This window comes from Entelurus aequoreus, linkage group LG02 (genome assembly GCF_033978785.1).
Source record: "Entelurus aequoreus isolate RoL-2023_Sb linkage group LG02, RoL_Eaeq_v1.1, whole genome shotgun sequence".
NCBI lineage: Eukaryota > Metazoa > Chordata > Actinopteri > Syngnathiformes > Syngnathidae > Entelurus > Entelurus aequoreus.
In genome coordinates this window covers 7,744,532-7,763,099 of record NC_084732.1, presented here as the reverse complement: position 1 = coordinate 7,763,099, position 18,568 = coordinate 7,744,532, and the positions used below count along the sequence as shown (strand labels likewise).

At 36.9% G+C, this 18,568-nt stretch overlaps 1 protein-coding gene across 1 annotated transcript in view; it reads right to left on the bottom strand.

Annotated features, from left to right (window-relative positions):
* Positions 1-3,910: 3,910 nt before the first annotated feature.
* The window catches only part of adamts18 (ADAM metallopeptidase with thrombospondin type 1 motif, 18), a 131,767-nt gene continuing 117,109 nt past the window's right edge, over positions 3,911-18,568 (bottom strand). The window contains 5 exon segments of the mRNA XM_062070620.1: positions 3,911-4,351; positions 7,499-7,691; positions 10,139-10,304; positions 10,390-10,460; positions 13,248-13,445. Of these exon segments, the coding sequence (XP_061926604.1) occupies positions 4,233-4,351; positions 7,499-7,691; positions 10,139-10,304; positions 10,390-10,460; positions 13,248-13,445 (747 nt within the window). The 3' untranslated portion in view covers positions 3,911-4,232.

The following is an 18,568-nucleotide window of genomic DNA, read 5'->3' as shown; positions in this document are numbered from 1 at the left end:
ACACAAGCAAAGACACTGAAATGTTGTGTTATTGTTTGTGTTATGGCGCCATCTTATGGACGAGTTCGCTCACTGCAGGTGTTGCTGCAAGTTTAATGGGAATTTCCTTCTGTTCGAAGCCTCGAACTAGAAGTAGAAGTGCCGTTGACTAGCTTTTTTTGCAGAAGGTCCTTAAAAAAACAAATAGACCGAAATCAAATGTCAACTATACAAGGCGCTGATTTTTTCAGAATATACCGCAAATTCCGGACTATAAATTGCTACTTTTTTTCCTACGCCTTGAACCCTGCGGCTTGTAAAACCGTGCAGCTAATTCATAGATTTTTCTCCGCTGGCGGCCGTAATGCAAACAGTTTTCATTAAACACAAGCAAATAAACACTGAAATGTTGTGTTATTGTTTGTGTTATGGCGCCATCTTATGGACGAGTTCGCTCACTGCAGGTGTTGCTGCAAGTTAATGGGAATTTCCTTCTGTTTGAAGCCTCGAACCGGAAGTAGAAGTGCCGTTGACTAGCTTTTTTTGCAGAAGGTCCTTAAAAAAACAAATAGACAGAAATCAAATGTCAACTATACAAGGCGCTGATTTTTTCAGGATATACCGCAAATTCCAGACTATAAATCGCTGCTTTTTTCCTACGCTTTGTCCCCTGCGGCTTGTAAAACGGTGCGGCTAATTCATGGATTTTTCTCCGCTGACGGCCGTAATGCAAACAGTTTTCCTTAAACACAAGCAAAGACACTGAAATGTTGTGTTATTGTTTGTGTTATGGCGCCATCTTATGGACAAGTTCGCTCACTGCACGTTGCGCTGCAGATTGAATGCGAATTTCCTTCTGTTCGAAGACTCGAACCAGAAGTAGAAGTGCTGTTGACTAGCTTTTTTGCAGAAGGTCCTTAAAAAACAAATAGACAGAAATCAAATGTCAACTATAAAAGGCGCTGATTTTTTCAGAATATACCGCAAATTCCGGACTATAAATTGCTACTTTTTTTCCTACGCTTTGCACCCTGCGGCTTGTAAAACCGTGCGGCTAACTCATGGATTTTTCTCCGATGGCGGCCATAATGCAAACAGTTTTCCTTAAACACAAGCAAAGACACTGAAATGTTGTGTTATTGTTTGTGTTATGGCGCCATCTTATGGACGAGTTCGCTCACTGCAGGTGTTGCTGCAAGTTTAATGGGAATTTCCTTCTGTTCGAAGCCTCGAACTAGAAGTAGAAGTGCCGTTGACTAGCTTTTTTTGCAGAAGGTCCTTAAAAAAACAAATAGACCGAAATCAAATGTCAACTATACAAGGCGCTGATTTTTTCAGAATATACCGCAAATTCCGGACTATAAATTGCTACTTTTTTTCCTACGCTTTGAACTCTGCGGCTTGTAAAACGGTGCGGCTAACTCATGGATTTTTTTTGCCAACGGCCATAATGTAAACAGTTTTCATTAAACACAAGCAAATAAACACTGAAATGTTGTGTTATTGTTTGTGCTATGGTGCCACCTTATGGACGAGTTCACTCACTGCAGGTGTTGCTGCAAGTTAATGGAAATTTCCTTCTGTTTGAAGCCTCGAACCAGAAGTAGAAGTGCCGTTGACTAGCTTTTTTTGCAGAATGACCTTAAAAAACAAATAGACCGAAATCAAATGTCAACTATACAAGGCGCTGATGTTTTCAAAATACACCGCAAATTCCGGACTATAAATTGCTACTTTTTTTTCCTACGCTTTGCACCCTGCGGCTTGTAAAACGGTGCAGCTAATTCATTGATTTTTCTCCGCTGACGGCCATAATGTAAACAGTTTTCCTTAAACACAAGCAAATAAACACTGAAATGTTGTGTTATTGTTTGTGTTATGGCGCCATCTTATGGACAAGTTCGCTCACTGCACGTTGCGCTGCAGATTGAATGGGAATTTCCTTCTGTTCGAAGACTCGAACCAGAAGTAGAAGTGCAGTTGACTAGCTTTTTTGCAGAATGTCCTTAAAAAACAAATAGACAGAAATCAAATGTCAACTATAAAAGGCGCTGATTTTTTCAGAATATACCGCAAATTCCGGACTATAAATTGCTACTTTTTTTTCCTACGCTTTGCACCCTGCGGCTTGTAAAACCGTGCGGCTAACTCATGGATTTTTCTCCGATGGCGGCCGTAATGCAAACAGTTTTCCTTAAACACAAGCAAAGACACTGAAATGTTGTGTTATTGTTTGTGTTATGGCGCCATCTTATGGACGAGTTCGCTCACTGCAGGTGTTGCTGCAAGTTTAATGGGAATTTCCTTCTGTTCGAAGCCTCGAACTAGAAGTAGAAGTGCCGTTGACTAGCTTTTTTTGCAGAAGGTCCTTAAAAAAACAAATAGACCGAAATCAAATGTCAACTATACAAGGCGCTGATTTTTTCAGAATATACCGCAAATTCCGGACTATAAATTGCTACTTTTTTTCCTACGCCTTGAACCCTGCGGCTTGTAAAACCGTGCAGCTAATTCATAGATTTTTCTCCGCTGGCGGCCGTAATGCAAACAGTTTTCATTAAACACAAGCAAATAAACACTGAAATGTTGTGTTATTGTTTGTGTTATGGCGCCATCTTATGGACGAGTTCGCTCACTGCAGGTGTTGCTGCAAGTTAATGGGAATTTCCTTCTGTTTGAAGCCTCGAACCGGAAGTAGAAGTGCCGTTGACTAGCTTTTTTTGCAGAAGGTCCTTAAAAAAACAAATAGACAGAAATCAAATGTCAACTATACAAGGCGCTGATTTTTTCAGGATATACCGCAAATTCCAGACTATAAATCGCTGCTTTTTTCCTACGCTTTGTCCCCTGCGGCTTGTAAAACGGTGCGGCTAATTCATGGATTTTTCTCCGCTGACGGCCGTAATGCAAACAGTTTTCCTTAAACACAAGCAAAGACACTGAAATGTTGTGTTATTGTTTGTGTTATGGCGCCATCTTATGGACAAGTTCACTCACTGCACGTGGCGCTGCAGATTGAATGCGAATTTCCTGTTGTTCGAAGACTCGAACCAGAAATAAAAGTGCCGTTGACTAGCTTTTTTTGCAGAAGGTCTTATAATAACAAATAGAGCGATATCAAATGTCAACTATACAAAGCGCTGATTTTTTCAGAATATACCGTAAATTCCGGACTATAAATCACTGCTTTTTTCCTACGCTTTGAACCCTGCGGCTTGTAAAACCGTGCAGCTAATTCATGGATGTTTCTCCGCTGACGGCCGTAATGCAAACAGTTTTCTATAAACACAAACTTAGACACCGAAATAATAATAATAATAATAATGGATTCGATTTTATATCGTGTTTTTCTATTATTAGATACTCAAAGCGCTCACATCATTCATTCACACCTGGTGGTGGTAAGCTACATTTGTAGCCACAGCTGCCCTGGGGTAAAAGCTGTGTTATTGTTTGTGCTACGCCGCCATCTTACGGACGAGTTCGCTCACCGCAGGTGTCGCTGCAAGTTGAATGGGAAACGTAAATTACAAGTGCTGTTTCGTCTTCCCCGCCGTCCATAGCGTTCCTACCCCTATGCATTCTTCATTCCTCACTCCAAGCAACGTTTTTTGCAACTTTTACAATACAACTAAAATTCTTACTAGAGTAAGTAAGAGTGTTTGTACGTGCTATCTTGATGTAATCAAGTTAGCTTCGTTAGCATTAGCTAACATGCTAACACGTTTGCAAGTGTCTGCGTTAGTATTATTAACTTATTAACTGGCGGTAACATCTTTTAATTTACAGTAAAAAAAAAACATACATTTTATGGAATAATTCGGACAGATTTTTACCGTAAAATTGACGGATTTTTGTCACCTCGGTGGAAAACAAAACAAAACAAATAGGAGGTTTCGCTCTTGATCAAGCTGTTTTATCATAGCCACAGAGGACAGATTACAACCGTGGAATGTTCCGGCAGCAGGAAGCGACACAAGCAGAGACCGAAACCATGCAGGAGAAGGTCCACATGTTGGATCAGATATAAGTTAGAGGAAGACTTCCAAACAGACACGACGATGGCTTGTGGCAAAAAAACAAAATAAAATAAAATAAAGCGCTCAAATGTCCGACAGACAGTAAACGCCACACTCCGTGTCCGTTCCTGCGGCGCTTCTTCACTGGCTTCTTCAGTCAAGTACTCCAGGAAGGAAGAACACGTTCCACGTGTTCCGAGGGGGGGTTGGAGGGGGGTGAGGGTCAGGGTCCCTCTAGGACCTCCTGCCGGTGCAGGACCTGCAGCACTGCTCCCCGTAGAACTTGTGTCCGCACACGCCGTGCTGGGGGACCAGGTGGCACCAGCTGAAGTGGTCCGAGCAGGCGGGCTCGCCTGGAGAGCGACAATTAGCATGTTAGCATGGAAAGAAGCTAACCGCTAAAAAAAAAAAAAAAAAAAAAAAAAAGGCTTCGCTACACATCTTAAAATAATGCAAAGAGCCTTAAAATGAGTCCAAAATACTTTGCTGATTTTAAAAGCTATCTCAAAAAGTTAATTATGTCTTCTCATTCATATCATTTTATATATATCATTTAATATGATGTATTCAGTTATGGATACATTTTTTTTTACCTTTTTTCCCCCTAAAAAAAATGGTAAAACATGTTTTTAATACAGTAAATAAACAATACATCTTTTACTGCATGAAGTTTGGACAGCCCTGCTATAGATTCTCTTTCCCACAACTTCACAGAAGTTTTGTAAAATAAAAATAAAAAATAAAAAAAAGGCTTCACTACACATCTTAAAATAATGCATGGAGCCTTAAAATTATTCAAAAATACTTTGCTAATTTTTAAACCTATCTCAAACAGTTCAATATTTCTTCTCATTCATATACTTTTATATATACTATTTAATATGATATCTTAAGTAATGGATAGATTTTTTTTTACCTTTTTTCCCCTAAAAAAAATGGTAAAACATTTTTTTTAATACGGTAAATAAACAATCCATCTTTTACTGCGTGAAGTTTGGACAGCCCTGCTATAGATTGTCTTGCCCACAACTTCACAGAAGTTTTGTAAAATAAAAATAAAAAAACAAAAAAAGGCTTCACTACACATCTTAAAATAATGCATGGAGCCTTAAAAGTATTCAAAAATACTTTGCTGATTTTTAAACCTATCTCAAACAGTTCAATATGTCTTCTCATTCATATACTTTTATATATACTATTTAATATGATATCTTAAGTAATGGATAGATTTTTTTTTACCTTTTTTCCCCTAAAAAAAATGGTAAAACATTTTTTTTAATACGGTAAATAAACACTCCATCTTTTACTGCATGAAGTTTGGACAGCCCTTCTATAGATTGTCTTGCCCACAACTTCACAGAAGTTTTGTAAAAAAAAAAAAAAAAAAAAAAAAAAAAAAAAGGCTTCTCTACACATCTTAAAATAATGCATAGAGCAATAAAATTATTCAAAAATACTTTGCTGATTTTTAAACCTATCTCAAACAGTTAAATATGTCTTCTCGTTCATACATTTGTATGTATATTATTTAATATGATATTTTCAGTAATGGATGGATTTTTTTTTAACCTTTTTTCCCCTAAAAAAAATGCTAAAACATGTTTTTTTTCCATACAGTAAATAAACAATCCATCTTTTACTGCATGACGTTTGGACAGCCCTGCTATAGATTGTCTTGCCCACAACTTCACAGAAGCTTTGTAAAAAAAAAAAAATTAAAAAAAAAAAAAAGGCTTCACTACACATCTTAAAATAATGCATAGAGCATTCAAATTATTCAAAAAATACTGCAACTTTGCTGATTGTTAAACCTACCTCAAAAAGTTCAATATGTCTTCTCATTAATATACTTTTATGTATATTATTTAATATGATATCTTCAGTAATGGATGGATTTTTCTTTACCTTTTTTCCCCTAAAAAAAATGGCAAAACATTTTGTTTTTAATACAGTAAATAAACAATCCATCTAATACTGCATTAAGTTTGGACAGCCCTGCTATAGATTGTCTTGCCCACAACTTCACAGAAGCCTTGTTAAAAAAATTAATAAATAAATAAAAAGGCTTCACTACACTTCTTAAAATAATGCATGGAGCCTTAAAAATTCAAAAATACTTTGCTGATTTTTAAACCTATCTCAAACAGTTCAATATGTCTTCTCATTCATATACTTTTATGTATATATTATTTAATATGATATCTTCAGTAATGGATGGATTTTTTTTAACCTTTTTTCCCCTAAAAAAAATGGTAAAACATTTTTTTTAATACAGTAAATAAACAATCCATCTTTTACTGCATGAAGTTTGGACAGCCCTGCTATAGATTGTCTTGCCCACAACTTCACAGAAGCTTTGTAAAAAAACAAAACAGAAAAAGGCTTCACTACACATCTTAAAATAATGCATCGAGCATTAAAATTATTCAAAAATACTTTGCTGATTTTAAAAGCTATCTCAAACAGTTCAATATGTCTTCTCATTAATATACTTTTATGTATATTATTTAATATGATATTTTCAGTAATGGATGGATTTTTTTTTTACCTTTTTTCCCCTAAAAAAAATGGTAAAACATGTTTTTTTTCCATACATTAAATAAACAATCCATCTTTTACTGCATGAAGTTTGGACAGCCCTGCTATAGATTATCTTGCCCACAACTTCACAGAAGCTTTGTAAAATAAAAAACAGAAAAAGGCTTCACTACACATCTTAAAATAATGCATAGAGCATTAAAATTATTTTAAAATACTTTGCTTATTTTTAAACCTATCTCAAACAGTTCATTATGTCTGCTCATTAATATACTTTTATGTATATTATTTAATATGATATCTTAAGTAATGGATGGATTTTTTTTAACCTTTTTTCCCCTAAAAAAAATGGTAAAATATTTTTTTAATACAGTAAATAAACAATACATCTTTTACTGCATGGAGTGTGGACAGCCCTGCTATAGATTCTCTTTCCCACAACTTCACAGAAGTTTTTTAAAATAAAAATAAAAAATAAAAAAAAGGCTTCACTACACATCTTAAAATAATGCATGGAGCCTTAAAAGTATTCAAAAATACTTTTTTGATTTTTAAACCTATCTCAAACAGTTCAATATGTCTTCTCATTCATATACTTTTATGTATAATATTTAATATGATATTTTCAGTAATGGATGGATTTTTTTTAACCTTTTTTCCCCTAAAAAAAATGGTAAAACATGTTTTTTTTTCCATACAGTAAATAAACAATCCATCTTTTACTGCATGAAGTTTGGACAGCCCTGCTATAGATTGTCTTGCCCACAACTTCACAGAAGTTTTGTAAAATAAAAATAAAAAACCAAAAAAAAGGCTTTGCTACACATCTTAAAAAAAAATGCATGCAGCCTTAAAATGTGTCAAAAAGATTCCACTGATTTCTGAAGCTGTCATTTAAAAAAAAATAAAAATAAAAATCAATCAAGCTGTTATTGAATGAAACTTTAAAGCCAAGTTTTTACCTCTCGGAATCGACCCGTCGGCCGGGATCCGGTTCTGGTGGGGTTGCTGCGGCGAGGCGGAGGGACAGAATTGAGTGTTGCACGCCTTGGAGGTGAGGGGCCGCAGCTGCGGGAGGCAGCCGGACGCCGGACGGCCCTGGCGCAGACACTGGACGCTGCGCGTGTGGACGCCGCCGCCGCAGGACACGGAACACTGAGGGGAAGGAGGGGGGGGGGTTTTGATGACATCATCGTCTATTTTGCATAACAGTCCATATACTTGAATATTAATATAATTTATATCTAATTATTAATGAATATAATTGAATATTTGTTTACTTCTGTGACGACCTCCTTACAGTTGTGTAATCAATCAGAAATATCAAGTAGCTAAAATGAATAAGTGTGGAGATTGTTTTGCTTTTTTCCCATCATGCATTGTAATGGATTTAAATGGGTGTAATTTTGATTTTTTTTTTATGGTGCTTGGATGTTTTATTTTTATAATATCCACAAAGTTCAGTGGGCAGATTGTGTAATGTGTGACCATGTGTGTTGACTTTTTTGTTTTTTTTCACCATGACTAGGGAAGGTTGTTTGTATTGGGTCCTATAAGTAAATGCTGGGCAAAGCAGGATTAAGGGTCACTGAGCTGTTTTATGTACATTGACCACTAGATGGTGAAAAAGAGTTAGCATTAAAAAAGTCAGACTACTAAAGTGGATTCAAGTTGATTCATCTTTTTAAACTATAGGGTTGATTTTTGTTACTTTTCTTTTAAAATGTTCTCACTTGATTGCCAGTTAAGTGGCGTACCACTCCAACTCCGCCTTCATGTTCAATATTCAAGGTGGTCAAAACTTTATTCAGACTATTTATTTATTGTTAGCGTTGTGTAATTTAGGCCCCGCCCCCAATCCCCTCCTTAAGCTATTTTATTGCTCTTGGTTGTCATTTTTATTCAAGTGCAACATTTTGCTAACAAACCAAGTATTTTTTTCAATGTTTTTATTCGTTTGTTTTACTTAACTTGGATATTTAAACGTTTCCATTCAGATTATGACGTTAAAATATAGGAGAAATGCAAGTTTATTACATTTGAAAGAATATTTGTCTATTATTGTGCGAATGTTTACACATTCACACAATAATAGACAAATATTCTTATAAGATTTCACACCAAAAAATAATCTATTATTATTATTATTATTATTATTATTATTATTATTATTGTGTGAATGTCCAAACATTAACACATAAGATTCCACACCAAAAAAATATTTTATTATTTGTATTATATATATATATATATATATATATATATATATATATATATATATATATATATATATATATATATATATATATATATATATATATATATATATATATATATATATATATATATATATATATATATATATATATATATGTATATATATATATATATATATATATATATATATATATATATATATATATATATATGTATATATATATATATATATATATATATATATATATATATATATATATATATATATATATATATATATATATATATATATATATATAATACAAATAATAAAAAAATGTTGGTGTATATATATATATATATATATATATATATATATATATATATATATATATATATATATATATATATATATATATTTAAGTATATATATAAATATATATGTATATATATATATATATATATATATATATATATATATATATATATATATATATATATATATATATATATATATAAGATTCCACACCAAAAAAATTATGTATTTATTATTATTATTAATATTATTATTATTGTTATTATTATTATTGTGTTAATGTCCAAACATTCACACATAAGATTCCACACCAAAGAAATATTTTATTATTTGTATTATATATATATATATATATATATATATATATATATATATATATATATATATATATATATATATATATATATATATATATATATATATATATATATATATATATATATATATATATATATATATATATGTATATATTTATATATTTATATATGTAAGTACATATATAAATATATATGTATGTATATATATATATATATATATATATATATATATATATATATATATAAGATTCCACACCAAAAAAAATATGTATTTCTTATTATTATTATTAATATTATTATTATTGTTATTATTATTATTGTGTTAATGTCCAAACATTTACACATAAGATTCCACACCAAAAAAATATTTTATTATTTGTATTATTATATATGTATTTATATATATATATATATATATTTATATATGTAAGTATATATATAAATATATATGTATGTATATATATATATATATGTATATATATATATATATATATATATATATATATATATATATATATATATATATATATATATATATATATATATATATATATATATATATATATATATATATATATATATATATATAATTACATATTTTGTATTTTTATTATTATTATTTTTTAAACAGATTTTTGAAAACAATGAATGGAAAATAATAAAATTGATTTCGAATCGGGAAGACTAAGAATCGCGACTCCAATGTGCATCGACGTTTGCGTGCGCCCCGAGCCGCTAACGTCTCTAAAATCCCACATTTGCTTCATGTGTACCTGTTGCCACGGAGATGAGTACCAGCCCGACGCCACAGCACCCGGGGCGTTCCTGCCCGCCGAGACCCGAGGCACCTCAGGGCAGGGACCTCGGTTGCAGACCTGCTGAAGATCCACGTTGGGTTTGGGCAGATTCCTGCACCTTCTCAGGGGAAAGTCCACAAACCTGCACAGCAACGTTTTGCTTATCTGGACAAGCAATGTTTGGTTTTTTTGGATGACAAAATACGGTTTTAGCCAGCAGTTCTTACCCTCCCTGGAAGTCTTTCTCCCCACAGCGCAGCTCTCGCGTTTGGAGACCCGCGTCACAGGACCTGGAGCACTGGAAGAGACAAGAAACTAATAAGCCCCTACTTTTTTTCCTACACTTTGAACCCTGTGGCTTATAAAACGGCGCGGCTAATTTATGGATTATTCTTGGCTGACGGTATTGATAAAAATAATTGTACTGTTCTTCAGAGTCCTTTCATTATCGTATTTTTTTTTCCGTCAACCGGAGTGCTATTCTTCTAGCTGTCCATAGCGTTTTTACACATGTGTAAGTTTTACAATATAACTAAAACAAATCTTGCTTACTAAACCGTCCCATGGGTGACGTCTGTAGGAGTGTTTTCATGCATATTTGTACGTGCTATCGTAATGTAACAAAGCTAGCACCATTAGCATTGGTTAATATGCTAACTATAAACCCCTACTTTTTTCCTACACTTTGAACCCTGCGGCCTATTAAATTGAGCGTCTAATTTATGGATTTTTCTTGGCTGACGGTATTGATAAAAATAATTTTATTTTTCTTCAGTGTCCTTTCATTATCGTATTTTTTTTTTCATCAACCGGAGTGCCGTTCTTCTAGCTGTCCATAGCGTTTTTACACATGTGTAAGTTTTACAATATAACTAAAACAATTCTTACTTACTAAACTGTCCCATGTGTGATGTCTGTAGGAGTGTTTTCATGCATATTCGTACATCTTATCGTAATGTAACAAAGCTAGCGCCATTAGCATTGGTTAATATGCTAACTATAAACCCCTACTTTTTTCCTACACTTTGAACCCTGCAGCCTATTAAATTGAGCGGCTAATTTATGGATTTTTCTTGGCTGACGGTATTGATAAAAATAATTTTATTTTTCTTCAGAGTCCTTTCATTATCTTATTTTTTTTTCCGTCAACCGGAGTGCTATTCTTCTAGCTGTCCATAGCGTTTTTACACATGTGTAAGTTTTACAATATAACTAAAACAATTCTTGCTTACTAAACCGTCCCATGTGTGACGTCTGTAGGAGTGTTTTCATGCATATTTGTACATGTTATAGTAATGTAACAAAGCTAGCGCCATTAGCATTGGTTAACATGCTAACTATAAGCCCCTACTTTTTTCCTACACTTTGAACCCTGCGACTTACGAAACGGCGCGGCTAATTTATGGATTTTTCTTGGCTAACAGCATTGATAAAAATAATTGTATTTTTCTTCAGTGTCCTTTCATTATCGTATTTTTTTTTCCGTCAACCGGAGTGCTATTCTTCTAGCTGTCCATAGCGTTTTTACACATGTGTAAGTTTTACAATATAACTAAAACAAATCTTGCTTACTAAACCATCCCATGTGTGACGTCTGTAGGAGTGTTTTCATGCATATTTGTACGTGCCATCGTCATGTAACAAAGCTAGCGCCGTTAGCATGAGCTAATATTCTAACAATAAGCCCCTACTTTTTTTCCTACACTTTGAACCCTGCGGCTTATAAAACGGTGCGGCTAATTCATGGATTTTTCTTGGCTGACAGCGTTGATAAAAATAATTGTATCTTTCTTCAGTGTCCTTTCATTATTATTATTATTTTTTTCATCAACTGGAGTGCTGTTTTTTCTAGCTGTCCGTAGCGTTTCTACATGTATGGATTCTTCATTCATCACTCCAAACAACGTTTGTAAGTTTTACAATATAACTAAAACAATTCTTACTTACTAAACTGTCCCATGTGCTATGTCTGTAGGAGTGTTTTCATGCATATTTGTACATGTTTTCAAAATGTAACAAAGCTAGCGTCGTTAGAATGAGCTAATATGCTAACAATAAGCCCCTACTTTTTTTCCTACACTTTGAGCCCTGCGGCTTATAAAACGGTGCGGCTAATTCATGGGTTTTTCTTGGCTGACAGCGTTGATAAAAATAATTGTATCTTTCTTCAGTGTCCTTTCATTAATATTATTTTTTTTTTCATCAACTGGAGTGCCTTTTTTCTAGCTGTCCATAGCGTTTCTACATGTATGGATTCTTTGTTCGTACAATATAACTAAAACAATTCATAATTACTAAACCGTCCCATGTGTGATGTCTGTAGGAGTGTTTTCATGCATATTTGTACATGCTATCGTAATGTAACAAAGCTAGCGCCATTAGCATTGGCTAATATGCGAACTATAAGCCCCTACTTTTTTCCTACACTTTGAACCCTGCGGCTTATAAAATGGAGCGCCTAATTTATGGATTTTTCTTGGCTAACGGTATTGATAAAAATAATTGTATTTTTCTTCAGTGTCCTTTCATTATTATATTTTTTTTCCACCAACCGGAGTGCTGTTCTTTTAGCTGTCCATAGCGTTTCTACACGTATGGATTCTCCATTCATCACTCCAAACTACGTTTGTAAGTTTTACAATATAACTAAAACAATTCTTACTTACTAAAGCGTCCCATGTGCGATGTCTGTAGGAGTGTTTTCATGCATATTCGTACGCGCTATCGTAATGTAACAAAGCTAGCGTTGCTAGCGTGAGCTAATATGCTAACACGTTAACAAGCTCTGTGTTAGCATCATTACCTTACAATGGCATTTTGTATCGTTTTGTATTGTTTCGATTTGGCAAATTCCTCAGTGAATTCACCAAAACGTCACCGTGGACTTATTGAGTCTGTTTAGCTGACTTCTGTTTTGTTTGATCAGCCGTTTTACTGCCCTGTTACAGACAGCGTTTGGAAAACAATTAACGGATAAACATTTAAAAAATATGATACATCCGTATATATCCGTATATATGAGTACGAAAAATTGTGGCGTTTACTTTTATTTTGACAAAAAAAATAGTTAGCAGGAAGTGCTCACCTCTCCCCAGGAAGCAGGAAGCCACTGGAGCCGGTCGTTCTTGGGGCAGCGGCGCAGCACGCAGGTCTCCTGGGCTTTGGGCCGCTGGGGCTGCCTGCACATGTTGTCCGGCACCACCGCCGTCCTGCCGGCCCCGGGGTCGCCGCCCTGGCAGAACACGCTACGCTTCCTGAGTCCGCGGCCGCACGACTTGGAACACTAGGACAGGGGTCAGAGCTTAAGTTGTTCAACAGTCTCCCTTCTCATATTTTCAATTTCTGGACTACAGGCAGGCCAGTCTAGTACCCGCACTCTTTTACTACGAACCCACGCTGTTGTAACACGTGGCTTGGCATCGTCTTGCTGAAATAAGCAGGGGCGTCACATGATAACGTTGCTTGGATGGCAACATGTGTCGCTCCAAAAGCTGTATGTACCTTTCAGCATTAATGTTGCCTTCACAGATGTGTAAGTTACCCATGTCTTGGCCACTAATACAACCCCTTTTACACTTTGCGCCTAGAACAATCCGGATGGTTCTTTTCCTCTTTGTTCCACAGTTTCCAAAAGCAATTTGAAATGTGGACTGGTCAGACCACAGAACACTTTTCCACTTTGCATCAGTCCATCTTAGATGAGCTCGGGCCCAGCGAAGCCGGCGGCATTTCTGGGTGTTGTTGATAAATGGCTTTCGCCTTGGATAGTAGAGTTTTAGCTTGCACTTACAGATGTTGCGACCAACTGTAGTTACTGACAGTGGTTTTCTTGTGCCAGCTTACTAAGTTTGTCAGTGTGAACATGAAATATCTTGTATTTGCAGACTATTCAATTGAATATAAAAGGATGAACAAATCATTGTATTCTCTTTTTATTTAGCATTTACACAAAGTGACAACTTCACTGCTTTTGGGTTTTGCACTTGGTGGCATCTTAGAAATATGCCAACTTGTCCTATGTTATTGTGCTAACATTTTATGCAGAATTGTGTAACTAATTTGTTGGTTTACACTTGAAAATCATGGATTTTGATACTTAACGCCCAGCACATTGTCTTCCCGAGCGTCCATTACGGCCCAAACCAAACCCTAACCCTAAACCCTAACCCTAACCCTAACCCCAAAACTAACCCCAAACCTAACCCTAACCCCAAACCCAACCCTAACCCCAACCCCAACCCTAACCCTAACCCTAACCCTAACCCTAACCAACTAATTGTCTTTATGCCTAACCGTAACCCTAATCCGAACCCTAACCTTAACCCTATCCCTAAACCCAACCCTAACCCTAACCCTAACCCAAACCCTAACCCTAACCCCAAACCTAACCCTAAATCCAACACCTAACCCTAGCCCTAACCCTAAACAACTATTTTTCTTTATGCCTACACATAACCCTAATCCGAACCCTAACCCTAATCCGAACCCTAACCCTAACCCTAACCCTAACCCCAACCCTAACCCTAGCCCTAACCCTAACCCTAACCAACTATTTTCACTTATGCCTAAACGTAACCCTAATCCGAACCCTAACTTAACTCTATCCCTAATCCTAATCCTAACCCTAACCCTAACCCTAACCCTAACCCTAACCAACTATTTTTCTTTATGCCTAAACGTAACCCCAATCCGAACCCTAACCCAAACCTAACCCTAACCCAAACCCTAGCCCTAACCCTAACCCTAACCCTAACCCTAACCCTTTTGGGTTTTGCACTTGGTGGCATCTTAGAAGTATGCCAACTTGTCCTATGTTATTGTGCTAACATTTTATGCAGAATTGTGTAACTAATTTGTTGGTTTACACTTGAAAATCATGGATTTTGATACTTGACGCCCAGCACATTGTCTTCCCGAGCGTCCATTACGGCCCAAACCTAACCCTAACCCTAACCCCAAAACTAACCCCAAACCTAACCCTAACCCCAAACCCAACCCTAACCCCAACCCCGACCCTAACCCTAACCCTAACCCTAACCAACTAATTGTCTTTATGCCTAACCGTAACCCTAATCCGAACCCTAACCTTAACCCTATCCCTAAACCCAACTCTAACCCTAACCCAAACCCAAACCCTAACCCTAACCCCAAACCTAACCCTAAATCCAACACCTAACCCTAGCCCTAACCCTAAACAACTATTTTTCTTTATGCCTACACATAACCCTAATCCGAACCCTAACCCTAACCCTAACCCTAACCCTAACCCTAACCCTAACCCTAACCCCAACCCTAACCCTAGCCCTAACCCTAACCCTAACCAACTATTTTCACTTATGCCTAAACGTAACCCTAATCCGAACCCTAACTTAACCCTATCCCTAATCCTAATCCTAACCCTAACCCTAACCCTAACCCTAACCAACTATTTTCTTTATGCCTAAACGTAACCCCAATCCGAACCCTAACCCAAACCTAACCCTAACCCAAACCCTAGCCCTAACCCTAACCCTAACCCTAACCCTAACCCTAACCCTAGCCCTAACCCTAACCCAAACCCTAGCCCTAGCCCTAGCCCTAACCCTAACCCCAACCCTAACCCTAGCCCTAACCCTAACCCTAAGCCTAACCAACTATTTTCACTTATGCCTAAACGTAACCCTAATCCGAACCCTAACTTAACCCTATCCCTAATCCTAATCCTAACCCTAACTCTAATCCTAACCCCAACCCAACCCCAACCCCAACCCTAACCATAGCCCTAACCCTAACCAACTATTTTCTTTATGCCTAAACGTAACCCTAATCCGAACCCTACCCCTAACCCAAACCTAACCCTAACCCAAACCCTAGCCCTAACCCTAGCCTTAACCCTAACCCTAACCCCAACCCTAGCCCTAGCCCTAACCCTAACCAACTATTTTCACTTATGCCTAAACGTAACCCTAATCCGAACCCTAACTTAAATCTATCCCTAATCCTAAACGTAATCCTAACCCTAACTCTAATCCTAACCCTAACCCCAACCCTAACCCCAACCCTAACCCCAAACCTAACCCTAAACCCAAACCCAACCCTAACACTAGCCCTAACCCTAACCAACTAATTGTCTTTATGCCTAAACGTAACCCTAATCCGAACCCTAACCCTAACCCTAGCCCTAGCCCTAACCCTAACCCTAACCCCAACCCTAACCCTAGCCCTAACCCTAACCAACAATTTTCACTTATGCCTAAACGTAACCCTAATCCGAACCCTAACTTAACTCTATCCCTAATCCTAATCCTAACCCTAACTCTAATCCTAACCCTAACCCCAACCCCAACCCCAACCCCAACCCTAACCCTAACCCTAGCCCTAACCCTAACCCTAACCAACTATTTTCTTTATGCCTAAATGTAACCCCAATCGGAACCCTAACCCTAACCCAAACCTAACCCTAACCCAAACCCTAGCCCTAACCCTAACCCTAACCCTAACCCAAACCCTAGCCCTAGCCCTAGCCCTAACCCTAACCCTAACCCCAACCCTAATCCTAGCCCTAACCCTAACCCTAACCAACTATTTTCACTTATGCCTAAACGTAACCCTAATCCGAACCCTAATTTAACTCTATCCCTAATCCTAATCCTAACCCTAACTCTAATCCTAACCCTAACCCCAACCCCAACCCCAACCCTAACCATAGCCCTAACCCTAACCAACTATTTTTCTTTATGCCTAAACGTAACCCTAATCCGAACCCTAACCCTAACCCAAACCTAACCCTAACCCAAACCCTAGCCCTAACCCTAACCCTAACCCTAACCCCAACCCTAGCCCTAACCCTAACCAAGTATTTTCACTTATGCCTTAACGTAACCCTAATCCGAACCCTAACTTAAATCTATCCCTAATCCTAAACGTAATCCTAACCCTAACTCTAATCCTAACCCTAACCCCAACCCTAACCCCAACCCTAACCCCAACCCTAACCCCAAACCTAACCCTAAACCCAAACCCAACCCTAACCCTAACCCAAACCTAACCCTAAGCCAAACCCTAGCCCTAACCCTAACCCTAACCCCAACCCTAGCCCTAGCCCTAACCAACTATTTTCACTTATGCCTAAACGTAACCCTAATTCGAACCCTAAACCTAACCCTAACCCAAACCCTAGCCCTAGCCCTAACCCTAACCCTAACCCTAACCCCAACCCTAACCCTAGCCCTAACCCTAACCAACTAATTGTCTTTATGCCTAAACGTAACCCTAATCCGAACCCTAAACCTAACCCTAACCCAAACCCTAGCCCTAGCTCTAACCCTAACCCCAACCCCAACCCTAGCCCTAGCCCTAACCCTAACCAACTATTTTCACTTATGCCTAAACGTAACCCTAATCCGAACCCTAATTTAACCCTATCCCTAACCCTAACTCTAATCCTAACCCTAACCCCAACCCCAACCCCAACCCCAACCCTAACCCTAACCCTAACCGCCACCTGAACTCGGTGAAATGTCACGAGTGACATGTTTAAAAACACAATAATAATAATAATAATAATAGATTTTACCTGTAAAAGGCACTTTACATTGAGTAAACAACCTCAAAGTGCTAGAGTGTATTAAAAAAAATAAAAAATAAAATATAATACAAATAAATAAAAATAAAAACTAGAACAGCCAAATAGCTAGAACTAGTATGCATACATCTAAAAAAAAATGTTTTTTTTTTTTAAAAAAAAAAAGGGGTTTTAAGCCTTTTTTAAAAGCATCCACAGTCTGTGGTGCCCTCAGGTGGTCAGGGAGAGCGTTCCACAGACTGGGAGCGGCGGAGGAGAAAGACACAATCATTCTCCAACACGACCTTGCAAGAAGTCTGACGCGCTGCACATGAAAAGACTCGGCTTGTTGAACCGGAGACGTACATAATGGACACAAATTAGATTTACCGCAGATTCCGAACTATAAGTTTTAGAATAAGTTTATCGAAGTTATCACAAAAACTTTGTGTTGAAATGAGTTCCCGGCGAGAAGACAAAATCTGTCTTTGAACTTACCAAGAAGAAGGGTGGTAAAACTCCACTGTGTAGGATGGGAAGCAACATGAAGGTGTTCTGTTTTCTTTCATGTATTGTAATCAACAGAAATATATTGTTTTGACCCAAGGACTACAAAGCGGGGAGAAGGCAGGATCTGCCCTAATTCCACACACCGCATTTTAGAACTCTTTTACGAACCTTTCTTTAGCTGTTTTACGACCTTTTCTGTGAAGTGTTTACGACCTTTTCTTCTGAACTGTCTGTAACCCAAAGGCAACGCTGTTTACGACCCCACGTCCCTTTGGAAGCAGCAGTTGCCATGTGGTCAGGGGAAAGTCCAAATAAATGGAGGAGGCGTACAATCTTTGGCCAGAGCGTGCTGG